Source organism: Mustela putorius, unplaced genomic scaffold (assembly GCF_011764305.1).
Source record: "Mustela putorius furo isolate JIRA1106 unplaced genomic scaffold, ASM1176430v1.1 tig00003853_pilon_pilon_pilon, whole genome shotgun sequence".
Taxonomy (NCBI): Eukaryota; Metazoa; Chordata; class Mammalia; order Carnivora; family Mustelidae; genus Mustela; species Mustela putorius.
The window spans coordinates 50,769,641-50,788,017 of NW_025422005.1; the positions used below are offsets into that span (position 1 = coordinate 50,769,641).

Genomic DNA, 18,377 nt, shown 5'->3' on the forward strand with positions numbered 1-18,377 from the left:
CCGAAGGCAGAGGCTTTAACCCACTGAGCCACCAAGGTGCCCCAATGACACTACTTTCAGTAATGACTGGAACCCCATAGCCTTCTGGAGAGTGTTGCTTTTGGAGTGGACAAAGGATGGGCTCAGAGGCCACCTCAGTCCATTCCACATGCTACAGAAGTGCCCTAAGAAAGACTGGTATTGGGTCAATGAGTAGTGTGTATAAGTCTGCATATATGAACTGTGATAGAACACAGAGCCAGAATGTTTTATAGGGAAGCTATCTAACTATAAAGTGAACTTTGGAAGGACAGTAGGAATTTATTTTGTAAAACTGGAATGCTAAGAGCTGATACATGAAGTCCAGGACCCTGGGATCATGACCTGAGCTGAAGGCAGAGGCTTTAACCCACTGAGCCACCCAGGTGCCCCAACAGTATAAATTTTTAAAAGGCAGAAAAATATAAAGCATCGAATTTTTTTTTTTTAAAGATCTTATTTATTTGACAGAGAGAGATCAGAAGTAGGCAGAGCAGCAGGCAGAGAGAGAGGGAGAAGCAGGCTCCCTGCTGAGCAGAGAGCCTGATGTCGGGCTTGATCCCAGGACCCTGAGATCATGAACTGAGCCGAAGGCAGAGGCTTAATCCACTGAGCCACCCAGGTGCCCCATTGAATTTTTTTAAAGATTTTATTTATTTATTTGATAGAAAGCAAGAGAGCACAAGTAGGCTGAGCAACAGACAGAGGGAGAAGCTGGCTCTCCACTGAGCGGGGAGCCCGATGCAGGATCTGATTCCAGGACCCCAGGACCATGACCTGAGCTGAAGGTATCTGCTTAACTGACTGAGCGACCCAGGCACCCATGAAGCATTGAATCTTAAAATTTCAAATAGTCAAAACTAAAAGTTCCTATATATCATCAAGGATAAAAGATCTTAAACAAGCTACAGCTACAGACTTTAAAAAGGAAAAAAACATGGGGCGCCTGGGCAGAGAAGCAGGCAGAGAGAGAGCGGGAAGCAGGCTCAGGTCATGATCCCAGGGTCCTGGGATCGAGCCCCGCATCGGGCTCTCTGCTCAGCGGGAAGCCTGCTTCCTCCTCTCTCTCTCTGCCTACTGCCTACTTGTGATCTCTCTCTCTCTGTCAAATAAATAAATAAAATCTTTAAAAAAAAAAAAAGGATAAAAACAGCAAGATCTACACCATTGTATACATATATCAGTTAACATATATTGCTACATAATATATATATTTGACTTAAAATAATTCTTAAATTAATGTAACCTTCTTTCCTAAAAATCTAATACCCAAGAGCATTAAACAGACATTTAGGTCAAAGAGCAATTATAGGGAGCCTGGGTGGCTCAGATGGTTAAGCGTCCGCCTTCGGCTCAGGTCAATCTTGGGGGTCCTGGGATGGAGCCCCACATCAGGAATTCCTGCTCAGCGGGGAGTCTTCTTCTCCCTCTCCCTCTGACCCTATTGCTCTCCTCATGCACTCTCTCTCTCTCTCTGTATCTGCCTCAAATAAATAAACAAAATCTTTAAAAAATTTAAAAAAAAAAAAAAGAGCAAATACTGTTCCACACCTCATATAGCCCACCTGGGGAAAATTTTAATTGGAGCAAAAACAATTATGATTACAGAGGATGATATGGTTCCTGCCACCACTGAATTTATGAAATAGTAAAGAATCACACTTGATACGAATGATTCATATTGTGTCTTGTTGCCAAAGATAATAAAATAGCAGCTACATGATGTTCATTATCTCAGTGTAATCACAAAATAAAAGAAAGCATTCTTCTCTGAAAGAACTAAAATAAAGATATTCAATATAATAACATGAAAGGTTTTATCCTTCATAAAATGTTTTAAGTTCCTTAATTTGTAAAATTGCATGCTAAGCCGCTCCTATAAACTAGAAGTGTGTTCAATTCTATCTCCTTTATGTCCTAAAATATTGACAGAATAATTCACAAGAGATGAGAAGAATGACATGATTCATGATCAGTATTCTTTCTAAATTATCACTCTGACCTCTAGCTGATTGCTGTAAGACTTTCTATGATTACCCATCCAACCCCGCACACCATCACCACCATTGCTAGGACCTCGTCTCTCAGCATTCTGTCCCTCATTTATTCTATTCCAGCCACACTGACCTCTTTCCTTGCACACTTCTAGTATGGAGCCTTTGCATGTGCTATTCTTCCCTCTGCCTAATACTATCTTCCCCCAGATATCCAGAGGGCTCACTCCCTTACTTCCTTCAGGTCTCTTCTGATTAGTTTACAAAGCAGGAAATTGAGCCGCTCTTCTTGGATCTCCCTATCCTCCTCACCCTACTTTTTTTTCTCCATAAGAGTCACCTTCACCACACCTACTAGTATTTATCTGTGTTGGTTTATTATCCATGGCCCTCATCCCCAACTAGAAAGTAAGCTCCTCGAGGGCACAGATCTGTTGACTGCTGCATCATCACTGCTTAGCATAGTGCCTGGCACATTCCAGACTCTCAGCAAGTACTTGCTGAATGAATAAATAAATGAAGTACTTTCTGTCCCTATATCCTTCTGTGCTGAATTACAGACGAATGGTGTGGTTTCATCTATTCCACTCCTCAGTCATGACCACTCCACCATTAAACCCATCTGCTGAATTTTTAATATTTTTTCACTGAAAAAAATATTAATTTCTAAAATAACTAGTTGATTTTCATATGTCTACCACATCCTTTCATATCTCCTTGAGGATATTAATTACACTTACAGGTTTTGATCAGTGTTCTATTAACTACTGCCAACTTTAACTTGTTCTGTTACTTGGAGATTGATAATTCTCTTTGAAGCATGCTGGTTTTCATTAAATTGTGGGCAATTCTGGGTTCTGTGCTCATTTTTAAATCCATAACTCCATATCCGCCTAAAAACACTATCTATTCTGCTCAGCCCATATCCGGCGGTTGTGGAGAAGAGGCAATCATGCTGTCAGGCAGAATCTGCCAGTATCCACTCTTCTGGGTCTGAGGGGCCTCTTCTTCCAAGGCAAGCCCACCCTGAGCACTATATTATCAGCTCAAGCCCCCAGAATCATTGCTCTAAAAAAAGGCATAGATATCTCTGCAGGCATTCCTGTACACACATGGTACAGGGGTCAAAGTAACCAAATGTCCAACAGTTACCCCAAGACCCCTTCCCCTGCCTGAATTCACTACTTCTGAGCTTACAACCCTACCGAGGATTTTATAGATATCTTCTCCTTAGATTATTATGTACTATGATTTTCTCTTATGTTCCAATCGCACCCTATCTTCCATCCTTCAGGGATACTTTAAAACCTGTAGCCCAACAGAAGTGTGCCTTTTGCCATTTACTACTGCAGATAATAAATAAAATAATATCTGATGTTACAGGAAAAACTGAAGCATTAGAACCTGATGTCCCTAGGTTCTAATCCAGACTATCCCACTTTCTGGCTGGGAGACCTCAAAGTCATTACTTAACTACTCTGAGCCTGAGCTCATCTGTTGGAACCTTAACTGAGACTGACTGTCAAGGGCCCAGTAAATGCTTGATACACAGTAAGTTCCCCAAAATGTTAACTACCTTACCCTCTTGCCTAAACCAAGGTCAGTAACCCCATGAGAATTAAGTAGCAGACTCCATGATCCTGAGATTAATGTTTTGCAACTAATCTCCTTATATTAAGATTTCTAATTAGAAGTCTCCAACATACGTGTACAGAGGTAAAAACCTGAGTTATCTGACACAGGAACAGTTTTCTTCAGTAATGTCTAAAATCTACCTATTGAAATACTTATCAAAATGGTAAGTTCATAAAAACAGCTCTTCTTTATAAAAGGTAGCAGACTGTGCTTTTATTAGGTCACACTAAAACTAAAAAGCATGTCAGCAGTATCCCCAAGCGATGCTTAGCACAATATTAAACCCACTGAAATAAGACAGCAGCCATAAGGGCAAAACAATAAGCAAAGGATACAAGACTGTTTCTAGTACAATTTAGCACAGGTAACTTCATTTCTGAAAACCATGTCATAACAGAATTCTCCACTACTTCAGTAATTTATTTTTCTTCTAGAAAAATAAGGCTAAGAATTTTCAGTATGAAGACTCTTCATTATGCAAATTAAAATTAGCAAAGGAAACGTATTTTTTTTTCTTAACCTGACTTGATATCTCAAATACATTCATTAGAACAATAAATTTTGTGGTAGAACAAAACATTACTTTTTAAAAATATTTACCTGATTCAATATACTGGTCAATGACCTATAAATACTTAGTAAAGGGTGGAGACCTTTCAAACAGCTTGATCTGGAAAGCTGGCTATTCAAATTAATTTAGCCACTTAAGTTTTAATAAAACTGGATTCTTTTTGAGAAATGCAAATTATTCATCAATACCTACCCATGATTCCCAAAAGTTAGACCATAAATTATTATAGTTATATATTATTAGTTATTAATGACTTATAATAATATAGAAATACTACTATATTAAAACTATTATTTTATAAGGAAAATTAAGTGATATAGGCTGCAGTAACTACAGAACTCCTAAGGAGAAAATATTTACATACAAAAGGTCCTTCTTCTGTTTCTTCAGCTGTTTTTTAAATGAATGTTCAGGTCTCATAATTATTATTAATCTACCTTAATCCACTTATAGATCTTACTCAGCATTTCTTAAAGTTATAATAAACATATGACTTACTTTCTGATTACAATTGCCCAGTCTTCTGTATAACTTCTTATACAATCTCGAACATGTGGATCCATTTCACTATTTTAAAAAAGTAAACAGATTTGTAATTTAGTAAGGAAAGCACCGATGTTTGTAAATTTGGTTGCTTCAGTTCTTATCATATACTAGGCAACAACAAACAACACTACCACAAGAAACAGGATCTAAATAGAATCAAGGGAGGTAGCCTTTCCATAGTTACACTCAAACCAAAAATAGGTAAACGTCACCTTACCTTTCTTCAGGTACAGCTGACACAAGGGTTCTGCAGTCCCTAGGACTATAAACAACTTCGATATCATCTGGAGGGAACTCAATCAAATCCCTTAAAGGTCCAGAATCCACAGCTAAAGGATGAGTAATGAGGTATTCTTCCAAATCCACGGGGTCCACCGCTTCAGTAAGGGGCACCTTTATAAAGAAGGGTGGGTGTGAGAGGTGGGTAGAAAGGGAGAGGTGGATATAAAAATTTTAAAACTTTAACCAAAGGAAATTCACTGTTTTAAAAAAAGTACATGCTTTTAACCTAGTTATTTCTAAAATGTCAGCAGAGATTCAGCCAGATGCACTAAAGAAACCACAGGGTGTTGGCCTTCTTATACTTGTTTATACTTTTGGGTCAATATACCAATTTTCTCACTTAGACTTTGCCCATTCCCCTCACATAAGGTCAGTAATAATAATTAACAGTTTTAGAATACTTGACGATGACGAAATGCTCACTGGAAGGATTCTTTTTTTCTTTTTTATATCCTTGGAATTGTCAATGCTAAGTTTATAAGCAGCACTTTTACTTTTATTTGATGTTATTGTTGATTATTCTAGTAAAACATATAACCAGTCTGTAACAGGCTGGGCCCTCCAAAGATCTCCACATCCCAACCCATGGACCTTATATGGCAAAATAAATAAATAAATACAAATAAAAGGGTATTTCAAGATATGATTAAGGATCCTAAAATGGGGACATTATCCTGGATTATGTAAGTCCTAAGTACAATCATATATACCCTCATATGGAGACATAGGGAATTTGGTGCACACAGAGGAGAAAGCCACATCAAGATACAGCAAAGAGAAATTTGAAGATTCTGGCATTAAAGACACAACTGATACGGCCTCAAGCAGCCACCAGATCTGGACAAGGCAAGGAACTGATTCTGAAGGGAGTGTAACCTCACGAAAACCTTGACTTCTGCCCACTGATGTTAAATTCTGAACTCCAGCACTGTGAGAGAATAAATTCCTGTTGTGTTAAGCCACACAGTTTGTGGTAATTTGTTCCAGCAGCCACAGGAAAGTAATACACAGAATCTGTTAAAAGTATCTATTAGCAATAACAGAATATTCACAGAATTCCTTAGCCAAGTTGAAATTATACATTTTAGTAAGACACCCTACATCTTATCTAACATGAGAAAAAATATTAAGCAAAACTGTGAAGAATTATATAACAAATGTGCAGTTGTGGACCAATGAAAATAAAATAAGAACATGTAATTTTTCAAGATGCTCAACTAGGTAAAAACACTGAGACTCACAGGTATGTGTTACAAAATAGAAGGTGCTGTAATCTACGATGCTTTGGATTGAACAACCCCCAACAGGTAAAGCAACATTTTAAAGATAGTTAAATAAAGTAAAAAGTGACTAGCAAATCATGAACACTCAAATGAGAGTCGTTATTATCATTATATGCTTTCTCATTCAAACTTCTCCCAAACCCTGTAAGCTAGAGAAAGTTAGTATATCCGTTCTATGAAGAAGGGCATTTGTGTTCAAAGAACTCAAACAGGCGCCTGGGTGGCTCAGTGGGTTAAGCCGCTGTCTTCGGCTCAGGTCATGCTCCCAGCGTCCTGGGACGTCCTGGGATCAAGCCCCACATCAGGCTCTTTGCTCAGTGGGGAGAGCCTGCTTCTCTCTCTCTCTCTCTGCCTGCCTCTCTGCCTACTTGTGATCTCTGTCAAAAAATAAATAAAATCTTTAAAAAATAAATAAATAAAATATAAATAAATAAATAATAAAACGAACTCAACTCCTGCAAATAAAATAGCCACTAATGACAGTGCAAAATTTAAAAAGGGGTCATCAGGATCTATAATTCATGGTTTTTCATTCATAAGCATTCCACCTTACCTATTCTCTTAAGTACATCATATACTATCATGATGTATAGTTTATACACCATATACTATCCCTGTTCCTTTTTTTTTTTTTTAAGCTTTTATTTATTTATTTGACAGAGAGAGAAAGAGAGATCACAAGTAAGCAGAGAGTCGGGCAGAGAGAGAAAGGGGGAAGCAGGCTCCCCGCCAAGCAGAGAGCCCGATGCGGGGCTCGATCCCAGGACCCTGAGATCATGACCTGAGCTGAAGGCAGAGGCTTAACCCACTGAGCCACCCAGATACCCCCTACCCCTGTTCTTAATACAGGGAAAGAAGCAATTCAATAAGGAAATAGAATATTCTTCAACCACAATTGAAAAAGCTTGGTATCTATACTGGGGGGGAATGAATCTCAATCCTTCCATCACAACATAATTTAAATTGAGATGATCATGGACATAAATATAAATATACTAAAACCATAAAACTGCTAGATGAAAAATAGGAAAACATCTTCATGATTTGGGAGCAGGCAAAGGTTTCTTAGACATGACACAGAATTTATAAGAGAAAAATCTGACATATCGAAAGATAGTTAAAATGGATAGGCAAGTCACAGTAAGAAGAAATATTCACAAGGCATATTTAACAAGGGACTGGTGTCTACAATATACAAAGAATTCTTATATCTCAATAGTAACAAGACAAACCACCCTCCCAAATCAGGGGTAAAGTTGACAAGGCATTCACAAAGGAAGACACAGGAATGGCCAGTCAGCACTCAAAAAAGTGTTCAATGTTTAAAGTCACTAGTACATACACATATTTTTCCCTATTCTCCCCACTAATTACAACTATAAATCCCAGACAGTCTATATAAAATAAACATTGGAAGACTCTAAAAGGTAGAGAAAAAGGTAAATCAGCAGGGACCTCGGGACTCAAGAAATGGTGTAACTGTGGATTAGCTCAAATTTCTTTTTGCCTTATATATTCCACGTTTGGAGCTGGAAAAGCTCACAAACCAGAAACACCAAGACACATGGCATGGGGTGAGTTGGGGGAGGGGAACCCCAATAAAATCCTATTCCCCCCAGCCAAAGGACCAAGAGAGGGGCAGCACTGTGAAATAGAAGAGTTCTCTTTCTTCCCTCATTTCTTTCTTTCTTTCTAAAGCTTATTTATTTGACAGAGAGTGAGAGCGCACAGGCTCACAAAAGCACTAGCAGGCAGAGAGGGAGAGAGAGAAGCAGGCTCCTCACTGAACGAGGACCCCAACACGGGGCTCGATCCCAGGACCCCAGGTCCACGACCCAAGCTGAAGGCAGATGTGTAACCAACCGAGCCACTCAGGCACCCCAGCAAAACAGAAAAGTTTTAGACAACAACCACTCTACTTCAGCCAAACACTGTATGAAAAACTGTGGGCCCACCAATACCTACACAAGCAAGGCCAAATGGAAAGCTAGACTTCACCCTCTCAAAGTTGTAACAAGGCATCCAACGCTCCCCACCAAGCATAGATTCAAAGAAGTCAGAGTAGGGAACGAGGATTTTCATATCTACTAGGAGATATGAGCCTCCCACCTCCACAGTGTCAATGGAGACCATGTAGGGGCATCTACTCATTCAGTAATAACAAGGTACTTCTTCCACTTCCACTATATTATATAGACCGCCACATATGAGGCGGTCTATATAATATAATAGAATAAAGGGTAAAGGGATGGAAAGGTACATAAGATTTCTAGACTTCACTCAAACTGTTAAAGTGTCAACACTAGTTTTGTGATAAGTTATGTAAATATAATACCTAAGCAACCACTAAAAAAGCTATACAAAGATAATGCACTCAGTCAGACTGCAGATAATCAAAATGGAAATCTAAAAAAATGTTCAGATAACTCAGAGGGAAATTGGAAAAAGAAAACAGAAAAAAAAAAAAAACAGGGACACCTGGGTAGCTCTGTCAGTTAAGCATCTGCCTTCATCTCAAGTCATGATCTCAGGGTCCTGGGATCAAGCCCCATGTCAGGCTCCCTACTTAGCAATGAGTTCACTTCTCCCTCTCCCTCTATGATCTCTCTCTCTCTCTCTCTCAAATAAATTAATTAAAAAAAAAAAACAGAACAAAAAATAAAATGGCAGAATAAAGCCCTAGCAAAATAATAATAATAATAATAATATTAAATTTAAATGCCTCCATACACCAATTAAAAGAGAACAGCAGAATGGTATGACCCACCTGTATGGTGTACAAAAAATTCACCTCAAATAAGACAATATAAGGAAGTTGAAAATAGAAGAATGGATAAAGATGTACCATACATACATTAATCAAAAGAATTCTGAAGTGGCTATATTAAAATCAGACCTTGGGGGCCTGGATGGCTCAGTTGGTTAAGCAACTGCCTTCAGTTCAGGTCATGTTCCCGGAGTCTCAGAATCGGGTCCCGTATCAGGCCCCCAGCTCCACAGGGAGTCTGCTTCTCCCTTGGACCTCCTCCCCTTTCATGCTCTCTCTCACCGTCTCTCTCTCAAATGCATAAATAAAATCTTTAAAAAATTAAAAAATAAAATCAGACCTCAGAGCAAAGTAAAGTATTAGATAAAAAGGGACATTATCTGATAACAGCTATGATCCAACAAGAAGACTCAGGAATCTTCCCCCACCCCCTTAAGATTTATTTATTTATTTATTTATTTATTTGACAGAGAGAGAGAGAAAGATCACAAGTAGGCAGAGAGGCAGGCAGAGAGAGGGGGGGAAGCAGGCTCCCCGCTGAGCAGAGAGCCTGATTTGGGGCTCGATCCCAGGCCCCTGGGATCACGACCCAAGCTGAAGGCAGAGGCTCAACCCATTGAGCCACATACTCAGGCACCCCTGAAGACACAGCAATCTTAAAGGTGTATGTATTAAACAGCTATAATTATGTGAAAAATTAAGAGAACTGAAAGGAAAAATAAGATAAAATCTACAATTAAAACTGGAAACTTCAAAACCTCTCTCTCAACAACTGATAGATAACTGGACAGAAAACCAATGAGGATATGGTAAAACTCAACAGTACCATCAACCAACAGGATTTAACTGACATTTATAGTACAGTCTGCCTAATAGCAATAGAATAAACACACTTTTCAAAAGCCCAAAAAGCATATACCAAGACAGACCATATCCTAAGCCATAAAACAAACCTCAACAATTGTAAAAGAACTGAAATCACAGTCTGTTCTTTGACCGTAATATAAACAAATTAAAAATTAGCAACAGAAAGGTAACAGGAAAATCTCCACTTAGGAAATGAACAATATACTTCCAAATAAACCATGAATTGTAAAAGTCTGAAAAGTGAAATTTTAAAAATACATTGAACTAAATGAAAATATAACATAACAAAATTTGCAGGATGAAGGATATGCAGATCAAAAACACAGATACTACTTCACACCCATTATGATGGCTATTATAAAAAAATAGAAAACAAGTATAGGAGAGGATATAAAGAAATCAGAAGCCTTTCAAATGTTCCCAAAATAATCATACCAAAAAATAGAATTCCATATGATGTAATTCCAAGTCTAGGTATTCCACCCAATAACTGCAAATAGGACTCAAACAGACATTTGTACACTCGTGTTCACAGCAGTGATACACCAACAGCCAAAACATGGAAACAACATGTCCATCAACAGATGAATGGATCAACAAAATGTGGTATACACATACCATGGTATATTATTGAGTCTTAACATGGACAACCCTCTGAAGAAATGCTAAGTGAAATAAACCAGAGACAAAAAAACAAGTATTATATGACCGCACTTTATAGGGTATATAGAACAGACAAATTTATAGAACAGAACAGAGGTTACTGGGGACTGGGAGGAGGGGGCAACTGGGAGTTACTGCTTAATGGGTCTACAGAGTTTCAGTTTCGGATAATGAAAAATTTCTGGAAATGGACAGTGGTGATGTATAGTGGGGGTGATAATTACATAATATTGTGAATATACTTAATGCCACTGAATTATATACTTAGAAATTGTTAAAATAATAAATTTTGTTACATATATTTTACCACAATATAGAAAGATAGAGATAGATAGATAGATAGGCAGACAGATAGATTGAAGTGAACTTTTTAAAAAAAATTTTTAGGTCATGTTTCTCTGCCCAAGTATTATTTCTAGGGCAGCATACTTTTCAGGATTCAAAGTGTCACAAATGAATATTCAATGAAAATAATGACAAAAGCTGGGAGTCCTTACATATATCTAATTCAAAATTAATCTTTCCTCAAAGAATGACCAACCATACATGAGTAAGTCTTAGGGAAGGGAAGGAAGCTGTGACTTTCTTAAAAATACCAAAAAACAATCTTGTTTCCCAAATTCACACAGGTCACTGGCTTTCTAGAGGCGGTGTTAGCTAGACCTGGATCACAGAATCAAGTTTGCTACAACTACCTCCCCTCCCTCTGATGCCCAACAGAGACAGCTGCTTGGGTTAGTCTTGGAATGTGGTGATGAGCTGATTATAACTATAAATTATTTTGCAAGACTCCAAGGAAAGATCCTGTATTTACTGATCCAAGGGAAGAGATTACAACATGATTTTCTAGAAGACTGTGGCTGGGGGACACCTGGGTGGCTCAGTCAGTTGAGCAGCTGCTTTCAGCTTAGATCATGATCCCAGGGTCCTGGGACCAAGTCCTGCATCGGCTCCTTGCTTGCCAGGGAGCCTAGCTTCTCCCTCTGCTTGTGCTCTCTCTCTGACAAGAAAGTAAATAAAATCTTTTGGGAAAAAAAAAAAAAAAGAGCATGGCTGGGCTGTAAGCAGGGTTAAAGGGTGATGAGAAGCAATAGTGAAGCACTACAGAACCTCTAACAGGCAACGTTACCACACTTTCTTCAACAATCATTTGTGTTGGGATTTGGAGGACATATTTAGTGTTAAGATCTCTTTCAATCCTTTCTGGTGTACCATCAAAATTCTGGTATTTGACAGAGGTTGTTTTGGGCTAGGGATGGGAGGTTAACAGGTGACAGATGAGGAGTTTCTTTCTGAGGTGATGAAATGTTCTAATGACTGTGGGGATGGTTACATACATCTGTGAATACATTAAATCCACTGATTTGTAAATTAAATGGGTTAATTATTCGGTGTGTGATTCAAACTCCAATAAAGCTGTTAAAAAAAAGTTAAACCAGAATCTAATCAGTTAGAGGAAATATGAATGATAGAGAAATGAGTCTATAAGGAGGAAATTTCAAAAAAGTTGAACCAGAATCCTAGTCAGCTACAGGGAATGAAGGAGCTAGAGAAACAAATCTATAAGGAAGCAAACATAAAATCCAAAAAAAACGGGCAATTCTATTAGGCAACTAATTCAATTTTCTCAATAATCTCAATGGCATAAAAACAAAGTTAGAAGTTGGGGGAGGAAGAAACTAGTTTTTATTTTTGTTTTAGCACAAGTGAGCTAAAACCAAATGCTATCGGTGGATTTTATGTGGAACTCCATTTGAATAAAGCAACTATAAAGAGATATTTATGAGATAATCAAGGAAATTTAGCAGTTACTGGATATTAGATGATACCAATGAATTACTGTTAATTTTGGTTAAGTGTGATAACAGCGTTGTTGTTAAGTAAGAAAATATCAATGGTTATACTTGTCTTTCTATTTCTAAGTATGTTTAAAGATTCCTAAAAGTTAAAAATACTTTATCAAAGAGAATACAAGAAGACAAATTGATGTCAGCAAGCTCTGACAATCCTTTGAAGGAACTGTGTTGCAAAGAAGAGCAAAGAAATACAGAAGGCTGGGGACAGGTAGAAAAGTAGGGCAAAACAGGATTTTTTTAAATGGGAGAAATAACAGCATGTCTGTATACTCATGGGAATGACTGGGTAAATAGGGAGGAAAGGTGATAAAGGAGAAGGGAGAATTACTAAAGGGGTGCATTTCAATAACTGAGCCAAGCAGGGACTGACTCATCCCTCCGCTTGTCCACGAGTGGTTCACCTAGAGTCACAGGTGTACAGGTAGACTACATGGGTACAGATGACAACTGGTGAATACACATGGTGGTAGGAGTATGTGGATGTTCTTTTCTGACTTGCTTCAATTTTCACAAGTGCAATATGAAGCCAAATTATCTGAGGAGTAAAAATGGGAAAAAGCGATTAGGGGTTAAGAGTAGGAGGCACAAAATAAGCAAACTGTAACAGTGGGGAAATGAATGAACTGGGAAAACATACTATCTGCCTGGAAATGTTAAAGCCTCCATGAGTGAACGCTCATAAACCGAGGAAGACCAGTCATTAGGATTATGTTTTTCTCCAGCCACACTCAGCTGCCCAAGTGCAGAGTGGGATTTTGAACAGCACTGAGGTTGTGCCAGTGAAATGAGAAGTTAAGGAATTCAAGGTTACATGCAAGAGAGTCGTTACAATGATCATCAAATAATTTAAGTTTGGTAAGGAGAGAAAAGAAAACATGAAAGTGTGAGGTGCAGGAAAAAGTCAGTAGGACCATGGATTCTAGGTTTTGGGGGTGAAGGACAGTTGGAGTCGGATACCAGAATAAGACAGGCACCTGGCTGGCTTAATCAGGGAGCATGTGACTGACTCTTGATCTCAGGGTCATGAGTTCAAGCCCCACACTGGATGTGGAGCCTACTTAAAAATAAAAACAAATTTTAAGAAGGATACCAGAACAAGAGAGCAAGAAAGGTAAGAAGCAGTAGCCAGAGAGTAAGAAACATAAAACTGAGATTATAGAGGGGTCACGATTATTTATAGTGGCCAAATCTAGGGCATGACTACAGAAGTGAGTGGCTGAGGTATAACACAGGACATAGAATATCAGTATAAAAAAGGAGTTCAAGACTCTGAGAGGGCATTAAAAGGATCACCTCCAGGTACACTGAAATCACCTACAAATGCATGTATTCTAAAACTTCTGCAATCAATGTGTTACTGTTGTTAAATGTAAACTCCATCTTTAAAATTTTTAATAATGCAAACATTATAAACATGTTATCACAAGGTAATCAAACTATTATGTTCTAGCATACAATGTATTTTAATAACTGGTATCCTTTCTTATCTGAATGAAGAAATGTTAATATATAACTCTACCCAAGTCACTCCTTTTTTTTTTTAAGATTTTATTTATTTATTTGACAGTGATTGATCACAAGTAGGCAGAGAGAGAGAGGGGGAAAGCAGACTCCCTGCTGAGAAGATGCAAGGCTCAATCCCAGGCCCCCGAGATCATGACCTGAGCCGAAGGCAGAGGCTTAACCCACTGAACCACCCAGGTACCCCTACCCAAGCCACTCTTAATTACTTTTTTAGTTTTTGACAAATGGATGTATATTTCTAATTCATATTCTTACTATAACTAGTAAGTACCAGTTTTTTTATCAAAATTGATTATCCTGGAGCACCTAGGTGGCTTGATTTCTACACAGCTCATGACCTCAGGGTCAAGAGACCGAGCCCTCGCAGGAGCTAGCTTAGGATTTTCTCTCTCCCTCTCCCTCTTCCTCTCCTCTACCCACTTCCCCCAACCCCCACTCCCCACCCACTCAAGCTTTCTCTCTAAAATTCATTATCCTCACATGCCAGTTCCCTTAATAAGAACACATATGCTTATGATTCTGACACAGTAACTGGTTAAGGCAATGATTCACTACCTATATATTCCCTTCTATAAAAGGGGACAGAAAATACTACAAATCTACGTAATTATTTAGTATTTCCTTCAGTACATATTCCCAGAATAGATTCTTAAATTTTCCTGTAATGAATCACCTTGGATCCGGGGAGTCTTCACTATAAAATTCCAGAGTTGATAAATCCTGAAGGTAGAGTTTCAGAGTTGACTAGGAAATCAACACCTGCATTACACCTCCTAACCCAACTCAAATTTCAGGAAAGACAAGGGTGGCAACAAATAACATTATGAGACTAGTGACGGAACCCAATCCACTGGCTCATCTTTGTACTATTTTTTCATAGCCTCATCAATAACATGCCAGTTAACATCCCATATTTTAAAGATGTTACTTACTGTGGTATGATGGGATATATTGCCAACAACGTTGAGGTTTTTGAGCAGTTGAGGAGAACCGCTGTATTGTCCAGAGATTTGCTTCCTGACTTCAGCAGCCACAGTTCTATAACAAAGAAAGTAAATATTTTATTTAAAAAGAAAATAACCATGTTTAAAATGGAGGCAAACTAAGTATATTAAATATTCATTTAAAAACCAACAAAATCTCGGGGCGCCTGGGTGGTTCAGTGGGTTAAAGCCTCTCCTTTCAGCTCAGGTCATGATCCCAGGGTCCTGGAATCGAGTCGCGCATTGGGCTCTCTGTTCAGCAAGGAGCCTGCTTCCTTTCCTCTCTCTCTGCCTGCCTCTCTGCCTACCTGTGATCTCTGTCTGTCAAATAAATAAAATCTTTTTTTAAAAATTAAAAAAATAAAAACCAACAAAATCTCAAGAGTATCAACAGGGCCATAAATTCATAAAATACTTCAGTAAATACTGCCTATAATACAGTAGAATATCTTATGCTGATGTCACAAAAGTGACAGCCAACTTACAGAAGGCTTTTTTTGTATCTGGCATTTCAGGAAACATACGGTAGCTTTCAACACAGCAGGAAGCTATAATAAGACATATATATATGTATATATGCATATATACACACACATATATACATATGTATATATACATTTGTACATATATATTAAAATGTACATATCTTAAGGATATAAAATTCTAAAATATTTATAAACAAAGAATTAGGAGGAAAAAACTCCTTCTTTTCTAATATCACTAGCTCCTCATTCATGCCTCAGAAAACTATCTCTTAATTTTACTTAACTAGTAGAAATCATCCTTAATACTCTGGCATTAATGGCTTTCCATAATCTAACCCTAATCACCTTTCTAGCCTTGCATGTCCTTTCCCACATTCTTGTGAGTGAATATAAATTGCTTCCCACAAAGATATTTCTCTCCTATACTCACAAATTCAATTCTTAACTAGTTTTAGGCTAAACTCAAATACCAAGACATGTATACAAACATCTGAGCTCATCCCAACTAAAAATAATACCACCCTTCATTAAAACTCTTAGAGCATTTATAATCTAATGCGTTTTCCTCCTTCCTAGTTATTTTTCCACATTTTATGTAGCTCTATATAAACAGGAGGCAGCGGTTTCATTCATCAATGTTTTTCCTAAAATACTGAACATGCAACACTCAAAACAGGTGACTGGTTATGAAATATACAGTATTACTGAAGTAATGAAATAATACTGCATATTATGTATTATTACTGTATGTTATAAAATATACAGTATTACTGAAGTATAAATGAAGTAAAACACAAAAGCATTACCACAATACAACAGATTAAGTTTATTTCAATTAGGATTAGAGTTTAAAAGTTTCATCACTTCAAGCTAACCCTTGGGGGCATACTAGTATTTCAAATTTATTTGCATAGCATTTCTTTTTTTTTTTTTTTTTTTAAGATTTTATTTATTTATTTGACAGAGAGAGATCACAAGTAGGCAGAGAGGCAGGCAGAGAGAGAGAGAGGGAAGCAGGCTCCCTGCTGAGCAGAGAGCCCGATGCGGGACTCGATCCCAGGACCCTGAGATCATGACCTGAGCCGAAGGCAGCGGTTTAACCCACTGAGCCACCCAGGCGCCCCTTGCATAGCATTTCTAAAACAAAAATATTTTAGAAATTCAAATGACTTCATACCTCATCAGTATCCATATTCCTTATATTTCACAAAACTATAAAACAAAATATTCAATGAGTCCCAAATCCTGTAACTAATAACTTCCTCACATTAGTATCACTTTTATTAAATAGAAATTATAATTCAAAAAAAAGAAATTACAACTCAAGAACACAAAATAAACACCACCATCCACAGATTTTGTGCAATTCTTTTTCTGTAGTCAGTATCTAACCTCTACACTATGATCACTGTCTGTCCACTTCTTTATTTTATAAAATTAGCCTTCTGGGGTTTTTTACTCTTTTCCAAAAACTGAACCCTACTTTCTCCTATCATTCTACTGCAAATAAATTAAAATAGGTCTAATGACCTAGTTCCCGGGACAGCCTGATACTTTCTGCAGTGTTATCAAGCCAGAGTCGGAATTCAGAGCCCTAAACATCTTCATCCAAATCTCCAGCTGAATTTCTGAACAATCTCATTTTTCAAAAATTATCCAGATTTGTGATACAATCTTTTCCCCCACCTTCTCTTTCAGACCTCCTTTCATTTTTCATGTTCAACCATTCCACACATATTTACTGAGCCATATTTTTATTTTTTAAGATTTTATTTATTTATTTATTTGACAGACAGAGATCACAAGTAGGCAGAGAGGCAGGCAGAGAGAGAGGAGGAAGCAGGCTCTCTGCCGAGCAGAAAGCCCGATGTGGGGCTCGATCCCAGGACTCTGGGATCATGACCTGAGCCGAAGGCAGAGGCTTTAACCCACTGAGCCACCCAGGCGCCCCCTGAGCCATATTTTTTGAGCTTATTACTCAATTAGAAAATTTTGATACAAAGGTAAAAAAAAGTAAGTCTCAAGATACTGATTTAGCTCAGCTTTTTTAAATGGGTGCTTTTATGTACTTTAGACCATTTCTGTGTTTTATAAAACGCTAACCTATTATTCATAATTACTAAAACCTAGAAGTTTATCCTTCAACAGGTAAATGCATATACAAACTGAGGTACCTCCATACAATGCAATATTATTCAGCAATAAAGAGAAATACGTTATTAAGCCACAGAAGATAGGGAGGAACCTTGAAAGAATACTGCAAGTGAAAGAAGCCATTCTGAAAATCCTGTGGATGATTCCAACTATATGACGTTCTGGAAAAGGCAAAACTATAAAACCAATTAAAACAAAAAAAACAGAGTTGTCAGGGTTAGAGCGGGGGAGGAAAAGGAAGGGATAAGTAAGTAGGGTAGAGGGAATCTTTAGGGCAATGATTTACTCTGTATGATTCTATAATGGTAAGCAGATGTCCTTATGCATCTGTCAAAACCAACAGAATGAACAACACAAAAATAAACCCACTGTAGTCCATGGACTGTCATTAATAATAATATATCCATATATATCCATCAATTATAAAATATACCACACTAATGCAGGACATTAATAATAAGGGAGGGGCGCCTGGGTAGCTCAGTGGGTTAAAGCCTCTGCCTTCCCCTCAGGTCATGATCTCAGGGTCCTGGGATCAAGCCCCACATCGGGCTCTCTGCTCAGTGGGGAGTCTGCTTGCCCCTTTCTCTCTGCCTGCCTCTCTGCCTACCTGTGATCTCTGTCTGTAAAATAAATAAATAAAATCTTTAAAAAAAACAAATAAATAAGGGAAACTTGCTGGGGAAGCATATACGGGAAATCTCTGTACTTTCCACCAGATGTGAAAAGACAAGAAAGTTCACTGCAGT

At 37.9% G+C, this 18,377-nt stretch overlaps 1 protein-coding gene across 14 annotated transcripts in view; it reads right to left on the reverse strand.

Moving 5' to 3' along the window:
- The window catches only part of DOCK7 (dedicator of cytokinesis 7), a 221,160-nt gene that overhangs the window by 176,905 nt on the left and 25,878 nt on the right, over nt 1-18,377 (reverse strand). For all 14 annotated transcript variants that reach the window (XM_045064651.1, XM_045064650.1, XM_045064649.1 and 11 more), the window contains exons 2-4: nt 14,939-15,044; nt 4,982-5,157; nt 4,717-4,785 (exon numbers count right to left, since the gene is read on the reverse strand). In XM_045064651.1, the coding sequence (XP_044920586.1) occupies nt 4,717-4,785; nt 4,982-5,157; nt 14,939-15,044 (351 nt within the window). The remainder of the gene's footprint in view (nt 1-4,716; nt 4,786-4,981; nt 5,158-14,938; nt 15,045-18,377) is intronic.